This window comes from Dreissena polymorpha, chromosome 3 (genome assembly GCF_020536995.1).
Source record: "Dreissena polymorpha isolate Duluth1 chromosome 3, UMN_Dpol_1.0, whole genome shotgun sequence".
Taxonomy (NCBI): domain Eukaryota; kingdom Metazoa; phylum Mollusca; class Bivalvia; order Myida; family Dreissenidae; genus Dreissena; species Dreissena polymorpha.
The window spans coordinates 48,535,380-48,544,703 of record NC_068357.1 but is presented as its reverse complement, the minus strand read 5'-3'; the positions used below and the strand labels follow the sequence as shown (position 1 = coordinate 48,544,703).

Below are 9,324 nucleotides of genomic sequence, written 5' to 3'. Positions count from 1 at the left end.
GTATTTAACCATTCACCACGGGGATAGGTATTTAACCATTTATCACTTAGAAACGTATTCAACCCTTAATCACAAAGAAACGTTTTTCACCCTTTACCACTTAGATACGTATTAAACCCTTTACCACTTAGATAAGTATTTAAACCTTTACCACTTAGATACGTGTTTAACCCTTTACCACTTAGATACGTTTTTAACCCTTTACCACTTAGATGCGTATTTAACTCTTTACCAATTAGATTCGTATTTAACCCTTTACCACTTAATTACGTATTTAACCCTTTATCACTTAGATACGTGTTTAACCCTTTACCACTTAGTTACGTATTTAACCCATTACCACTGAGATACGTATTTCACCCTGTCCCGTAATCGTTCATAGTTCATGGACGACACATAGTTACTAACAATGTTCATAACTCTTAAATTACCGGTGTGTAGCTTATCATTCGATATCTCGTCATGCGCGTACTGCCAAAATGACGAGATTTGCATTAACTACCATTTTCTCGCGTCACGCATGGGACAAGTCGGTCCCTCCCTATTATGTTGGTTTCTCTGCATAATATAGGATAAAATATTCAACAACACCATATATCAGTTTAAAGTCCAATTTAATGTCTAACATACTTAATATTTTTGGTTATACAAATACGTTGTGATTGCTACATGATTGTATCTTTCTCGATCCGTACGCCTCCAAGTCTAAACGCTAACTCCTCGTTTCCCTCTAACATCTGCCCCGTGAAACTCAGTTATGAATCCCATTGGTCAGTGTTCTATACGTGCTTGTTGCTGATTGGTTGAATTACAACCTAGGACTGGGTATGTACACGCTAATCAGCATTGTGATACAAATAAATAATGCAAATACAGCCTAAGGCTTGTGTCAACAGCATCGTTCCCCCTTTGTTGTTAAACATACACCAGATCCAAATATTTAATCTTTTGACCGTCATGGATACTCGCCACTGATATACTTGGCAATATTTCGTACATAAAGAAAACCCAAATATTTCACCCAATTTCCCATCATTATTTGACACAACTTATCCTCTCAATTTGATTTTTATGTTTTTTAGGATACAGAAAAATCTTTAAGAAGTTAAGTATGGAAGTAAACGAAAACATATTAACACATACGATGAAAAAATCAAACACGCACTATGAAAACATCAGTGACTAAAACATATATATGATGAAAATCTGCAAATTATTAATGACATTTTTAACGAATGTTTCTGCTAAAATAATAAAATGTCGGAATATTTAAATAGTCAATGTCAATCACAATGAAGTGGAATGCGTCACTGATGTGGGAAATCCAATACAAATAGTGTCCATTTTTGACATCTTTGCTGGAGGCGATGTGGCGTCTTGGTGAAGAGATGAGACGTCCGGTTGGAGAGTATGTGACATCTGGTTGTAGATGGTAACATGAAGTCGATTGAAGACGGCGGCTTCCGAATGAAGACGATGATTGTCAATCGGAGAAGCTGTTGGTCCTCGGTTGTCGCACGATTTAGAATACTTCAAACGTTTATTATATATAGTTCTGAAGAATGTCTGTGCTCATGACTGTAGCATCATAATAATTGTTTATGGACACGTAATTAAGGTAACACACATATATATAAGTATATAGACAATAAAATTTTCACCTAATATATGTACAAGTACGCGCGATTTTTCATCATCAAGTCCATTCATATCATCGTATCTTTAAAAATCATTTTCGACGACGCGTGAAATGTCCATTAACAGTCCATTCGTTGTATGGTACTGATGCTGATTCAAAATTGGGATCAATGTCGACAATGTTGATCCTAATTGAAGTCGTCTGTTACGTCATCTTTTTCTCGACGGATACATCGTCGTCGAAGATATCTGTATATCGATGACATATTTGTCTTCTGTGTCGGGGCGTTAAGATCCTGATCACGGCACCATTTAACGTACTGTGTCCCGTAATCGTTCATAGTTCATGGACGACACACAGTTACTAACAATGTTCATAACTCTTAAATTACCGGTGTGTAGCCTATCATTCGATATCTCGTCATGCGCGTACTGCCAAGATGACGAGATTTGCATTAACTACCATTTTCTCGCGTCACGCATGGGACAAGTCGGTCCCTCCCTATTATGTTGGTTTCTCTGCATAATATAGGATAAAATATTCAACAACATCATATATCAGTTTATAGTCCAATTTAATGTCTAACATACTTAATATTTTTGGTTATACAAATACGTTGTGATTGCTACATGATTGTATCTTTCTCGATCCGTACGCCTCCAAGTCTAAACGCTAACTCCTCGTTTCCCTCTAACATCTGCCCCGTGAAACTCAGTTATGAATCCCATTGGTCAGTGTTCTATGCGTGCTTGTTGCTGATTGGTTGAATTACAACCTAGGACTGGGTATGTACACGCTAATCAGCATTGTGATACAAATAAATAATGCAAATACAGCCTAAGGCTTGTGTCAACAGCATCGTTCCCCCTTTGTTGTTAAACATACACCAGATCCAAATATTTAATCTTTTGACCATCATGCATACTCGCCACTGATATACTTGTCAATATTTCGTACATAAAGAAAACCCAAATATTTCACCCAATTTCCCATCATTATTTGACAACCCTTTACCACTTTGATACGTATTTAACATTTACCACATAGATACGTATTTCTACGCATTTGTTGTCCCTTAGAAAGTTATATTTAATTTAAGACCTTTCATACTAGATTCAAGATTTAAAGGCTTCATTTCATACCATTAGATACTGATGAGCAGCAACCAGCATAAAACCTGAAAAAACTGCGAGTTACTCGCAGGCTGTTCTGGTTTTATACCGTTTGCACATAGCCATTGTCAATGTGCTTCTGAGTTGGAAAGGTATAAACAGATCTGTTTTTTTTCTTGGAAGTGTTTGTGTTTGCGTTAATTAATGTCTGAACTTGTAAAGAGGCATGATCTCATAACAACTTGAAACTATGAAAAAGGCTGTAGAAATTGATATGTTAACATAAACAATAGGGAAAAAATCATGTAGTGACAATTTTTACGCAGAAAACATATACAATATGTATTGCTTAACTGAAAAACCGACTTGTTGTTGTTTGTTTAGCTAAATGTTGTTTTGTTAAGGGGGGAATTGATGAATGCTTATTTATCAACACATAGTTTGAAAACCTGTTTTAATAAATTGTAAAATGTGTATCATACAGTTTCATTGCCCCTTTATAGTTTATCAATAAGTGGATCATCATGACCATCATTGGTGTCATGTTCATTTAAACATCAGCAACATCAGCATCAACAGCGGCGTCATCGTAATCACAATCAGATGAAATCAGAGCTGACTTTGGAGAGCGGTCCGCATAGGATAATTAGGGACGATAGCTTCCGACTGAAATGTTTTTTTCGTTTATAGGAAGTCTATTGCTTTCTAAAATTCACTTAAGGCGGGAATTGTTGTTTCTGATTAGCCTGTGTGAATAACACAGGCTTATATTGGCCGATACCTTACGCAAATGCATAAGCCCCGTTTTCCTACAGCGAGGATCAAATTTGAAGCATTCTCGCCACCATCCCACACCATCTGGTAATCAATATATACACTTATAGTGAGATACCCGTTATAAGTCGACCAATCTCCAGTATTAACCATTATAAGATATGAAATATATAAGCGGACTTAAGTGCATGTCCACTGCTGATAATATAATGCACAATCATGCGTGCCCAACCTTTTATGCACAAAGCACTTTTGAAAGTAATCGGTAGTAACTTCCCTTAAGCATATTTGATTATTTCAAATTCGTTTCTTATCCTGCATACTTGCAAATCGTAAAATAAAACATCAGGAAATACCCAACGATGTTTTCAACCTTGACAAGACGCTCCCAGTAACAATGATTTACACCAGCAAGAAGGAAAATCCCCTACGCCGAATTATCAAAATCCCACAAGTAACGTTATGAAGGGCACGAAATCCACACTTGTCTCTTCTGCTATACTGGTATTTAACCTGCCATTTACTCCTTGACGTCAATCGAAGTAATCCAAGGGGTGGTTGTACAATGATTTACCATAAATAGCTCGGCTTAGATTGCCTACATATCAACATGACAGGCCGGCGACACCCAAGATCAATTTCGAATAACCGATTCTTGTAACTCGGCGTTTATGTAAACTACATGATTCCCCTTATGTAGGTAGGTTTAAATGTCTTCTTCGTTCGACCTCGTGGTTTCCTGATATCTGAAACTACAAAGCGACTTACCGGGTAATATCAGGTAATATGGCGCTCATATGAGACAACACACGGGGATTTAAATACATGTACCGCCTGATCGATAATCTAGAACCCAACATTGAACGCTTTTCAGCTGACAAGCAGAATGTTCCAATTATTCACGCAAAATGTACTAATTAAAAATGTGGCATGTTTAACTATATCATGCATAATGCTCGGGTAAATTCCATTCGTACCGAATGACTGAATGGTTCAATCGCTACGGGCGTTATTGTCACAGTTACGAAAAACAGCAACATTTAAACAATAGGAGGACTTTTTCTACAATTCTTTGCATGACAGTAATGTAAATTCGAAACGTACTGCTTGTCAAAAAGTTCAACTGGGCACTGTGTTAGTATACTAGTAACGAAACACAGATGAAAGTCGAACGAATGACAAAAGCACAGCTGAAAATCAAACAACTCCTAAATAAGCGATTCAAACCTAACTCACGCTGTCAAAACACAAGGGTATAAGTCATCATGGAGCGACAGAAATGGAAACACTTGCAAGACAATAGCACAACCAAGGTACATTGAAATGACAAATACATAGTTCATTCCTTGTCTGAAGGGTCAAAAAGGTACGGAATATTGCCAGCAATCAGATGCAGAACTCGTTAATGTATTACTGGGTTCACATCTGTTATTCACAGAACTGTCAAATACACAAGGATATTAGTCATCATGGAGCGACAGAAATGGAAACACTTGCAAGACAATAGCACAACCAAGGTACATTGAAATGACAAATACATAGTTCATTCCTTGTCTGAAGGGTCAAAAAGGTACGGAAAATTGCCAGCCATCAGATGCAGAACTCGTTAATGTATTACTGGGTTCACATCTGTTATTCACAGAGCTCGGGTCGACTGCAAATCTACAAATAAAACAAACATAAAAAAAGCAACTCCCAAAGACTTTGAACAACTGTAATTGGAAATTGGAATGTTTTGACCACACCCCATATTAGTACCAAATCCTCTAAACAGGAGAAATGTTTATTAATTTAAGAAAACATAAACACATTTCTCACATAACAACAGTAATCATCAGTAGAATGATACAGGTTTTTTTTTTTTTTAAAAAAACGTGCAATTCTCAGCAGTGGCTGTTTCTGCGGAGTTTTCGATCATGACTGTGCAAACACCGACAAAGGCCAATGGATAAGAGGCCCTTATATATCGGTCATTCAAAGCGACTAGTACGGCGAAAGTGGAACAAACATCAGCTTCAATAACCACATGAACCCACAGATGAACTATATTTAAATGTCATATGAATCACATGTCGTCGAACATGGAACAGTGGAAGTCTTAGGCATCAAATCCGTGTAAATAAAACCCCAAGCTATTGGTCGTTGGTTTTAATGTGCTTGCCTTAAATTGAACCAATGCGCTAGAGGTCATTGCCTCGAATATTCAAATATTATCTTTCAAACCTGCAACAGCTCAAACATTATTGATATTAAACATTTTAATTATAAAGCATATATCCGTAATATATATTATGTAAATTAGACGCCATTATATAAATTGTGTATTGATTCTTTGTCCGAAATGTTTCTCGAACTTTCAGGAAAGAATAACAAATTGCATAATCAATATCTGCCTTTAAGTTATTATTTATGATGCACCCAAGGCATACAGAGATTTTGCTGGGTATATTTCATATTCGTCCAAACAGTCCCACTAAAGTACCAAGAAACTGCTTTATATGTTTATATACAATCCAATCTTAAAATTATTATATTGAAAAGTAGAACGTTGCACTCGATAGCGACAACGGCCGTTCATTATAAAACTAACTATACAGCGAACCAAAACAGTCGAACGAACCGCGTGGCTTTGTTTACGTCGGAACAACCAATGAAAACACGGTAACTGCCCTCGTTCAGGTCATAAGTATAAAGCTCGCGAGCGCAGACATTTACGACATATCAAAGGCAAGACACCGGCAACAACTTTACGCCACATTATTGAGTTTATCGTTTTTATATGTGCAACGTTTATATAAAAGGATTATTGTGACAATGAAATCTTACATCAGGAATATATCTGAGGAATCTGGATCTGGCAGTGAAATGTAAGCATTTGCTTTCAATTTTATTTAAACTTGTATTTTATTTTATTATATGATACAATTATATAATCAATCTTATCGTGATGATTAAGCAAAGTTTGTTATTATCAATAAATATAACTAAAGAACTGTTAGATGAAACCATAAACTGGTACAAAATTTAAATCGACCGATGAAAAGCATTTGATCATGTTGTAAGAACTAAGGATTTTATTGGTAATCTTGGGCACTGAATGACTTCCAGAGAGAAAACAGAAAGAGGCTGTAACAAACCATGTTGTACTCGTTCTGTGTTACAGGTCATGTGATGAAGTAGTGCATGACTTAGAGGGGGTTATATCGCAGGCGGTGAGAGAGGCGAAATGCATTCAGGGGGTCTTCAAGTGCGCCAGCTTTCTCGAGCAGTAAGTATTTCTTGATTGTATGGCTGATTATAAAGGTGTTTATCTCTTATAATTTGTAGTTTCCACATTTAGGTGTGTATCTATTATTATTTGTATTTGCTTCAATTTAATTTCAATACTTTTATAATTGGTGTTTCAAATATAACGTTTACATAATTTCGGTTCATTTCGATAGGTGTTTAAAATGTCGATGTATTCAAGAGCTGTCTTGTCGTTATCCTTAATGTGAATTAATCGTTTATGTTCCTAGTTCCCCGGAGCTGGTTGACTTGTGCATCTTGCCAGAAGAGCAAGGCAATGACATCTCGGCGCAAATTCAGAAGAAGTTGATCGAGGCCTATTGCTGGGAGAACGACATAAGAGTAGTCAACATCCCAGAAAAGACCCTCCAAAGTCTTGCGAAGGTCAACAGGAAAAAGACGCCCTTCATCACCGATCTTACCTGCGTCTTGTTGACCACTTGGCCTTGCGATAATGAGAGTAATTTCAACAACAGCATTGGTTGACAATGACCTGTCACCAGGCAGACATTAAACGGTAGGTTTCAAATATGTTTCTTTCTTAACATTTGGTCTGGTTTTGATTTGACTTTTAATCTTCCTTGCTTAAGTACATTAACTTTTGAATTAATAACATTTAATAATCAATGTCAATGAAAACTAATGTGTTTTTCACCGTTTTCTTTTTCAGGGTAGCCCAACCCATTTCAGCACAACCACAAACGGCAGCTGTTGCTAGTCAATATTGGCAACAGATGGCATTATGCGTGTGGGATCTGCATTATGAGATGATTTGACATACTTCGATTGCTCTTGTAAGCTGCAGGGAAAAATTATTTACCAACATTTGATGCAACCGACAGCATCTGAGAAAATGGATGGTTCACCGAAACAAGCTCATCGCAAAACCGTTCGAAGCAACGCAGAGGCAAAGTGACGTCGAAATGACTATAGGGTAGACGTTGAGTTCATATTACTAGTATCATGAAGGAATCTCAACATCATTATTATCCAAAACATACTTCTGGAGTCTTGGTTTGTTAGTACGAATGTGAATCGTTTGCATTGAAACAGTTATCTGGTGTGACTATTGGTTGATTTGCGCACATGACAGTATCTGGGACTTATATCACGAGTGCTTCACACGTCCACAGATCATCACTTTTGCAACGTGATCACGAACTGTCATACGGTCGCTGTTTGTACTTGACTATGGCAAGCGGTTCGACGCATAATCCCAAGAAACTATGTTTCTCATGACAACCTAGGTTCTCAGAATGAGAACCTAGGTTCTTATGAGAACCTAGGTTTTCAAATGAGAACCTAGGTTCTCACGAAAACCTAGGTTTCCATTTGAAAACTTGGGTTCTTGAAGCCATGTGCAATCTTCAAGCGAGAACCTAGGTTCTCATTCTGAGAACCTAGGTTCTCATGAGAAACCTAGTTCTTGGTATTATGTGTCGAACCGCTTGCTATACTTGACACTGTGTGCGTAAAAGATATAACACTGACTCATTTCGCCGGGATTACTATTGTATTGTTAAACCGTACGACTGTCATACTAGTTGTACTTGCTCTACAAACTCGTGCCTCTTCCATGCTTATTCGAGTGATGTAAATCATGTGGTTATGATTTTTGACAGTAGTCATATTACAGCTTACTTTAGGATATTGTGCATTAAAGAGTTTATAGTTAATTAAAGTAACATAAAAGCCTATTAATTGTTCTGTATTTTAACGAAACTTGCTTGAACAATTCTTTTAAATCTTATGTCTTATTTGTGCATACCTTCATAATATGAATATAGTTTTGCATGTGAATATTCATGTTTTATATCATTCCCGGGTTGTTCAATTTGATAAAATCATATTAAACGTTACCAACTGTTGTTTTTTGTCATTGCATTCCAAACATTGCTCAAATTCTTGAACAAAGCCGACTAATATTTAAACGCATTCAACCGCTGAATAGACTCTTGATTTAAGATTGCAGACATTGCATAAAGAACAATGCGACCGCAACGTCGGGTTATACAGTACATTAATCGATAAAAGATTGGAGCATGCTTTTAATTTATTGTCGAACACAGAATGTGATAACTATTACTCGTAAAAATTGAAGTATCTATACTTTAATCTAGGACATGTAATATATAAAATATGAACATACATTTTCAGCGATAAGCTTGCAGATTGTTCAAAGTTATGGCAATACATTGCAATCAAATTTCGAAGGAAAACGTTTACGGACAATGTGACTGCCTGACGAAATAAGTTATGCACTACAAAACTTGTATCATATTGTTAGAAATCCATTTAACATTATTAAGCGCATTGAAATGCATTAACTGCGTTGTTTTGTTTTGACAAATGACAATCATGACGATGTATCTATAAATCAGAAACGCTTTGTTTAATAGGCAATAAACATAGTAACTGCATATGTTGCCAATAATAGAAAAAAAATCCGTGAAGGGTATTTACCGACTGTTACATGCCAGCATATGATTATTTTTTTGCATTTTATTAAAA

The 9,324-nt window shown here is 36.5% G+C and overlaps 1 protein-coding gene across 1 annotated transcript; it reads left to right on the top strand.

Moving 5' to 3' along the window:
* Positions 1–6,248: 6,248 nt before the first annotated feature.
* Positions 6,249–7,680, top strand: LOC127873631 (growth arrest and DNA damage-inducible protein GADD45 alpha-like). Its single transcript, XM_052417516.1, has 4 exons — positions 6,249–6,392; positions 6,689–6,793; positions 7,044–7,330; positions 7,484–7,680. Exons 1-3 carry the CDS (start codon positions 6,340–6,342, stop codon positions 7,297–7,299), a joined length of 414 nt encoding a protein of 137 aa, XP_052273476.1. The 5' UTR covers positions 6,249–6,339; the 3' UTR covers positions 7,300–7,330; positions 7,484–7,680.
* The last annotated feature ends 1,644 nt before the right edge of the window (positions 7,681–9,324 follow it).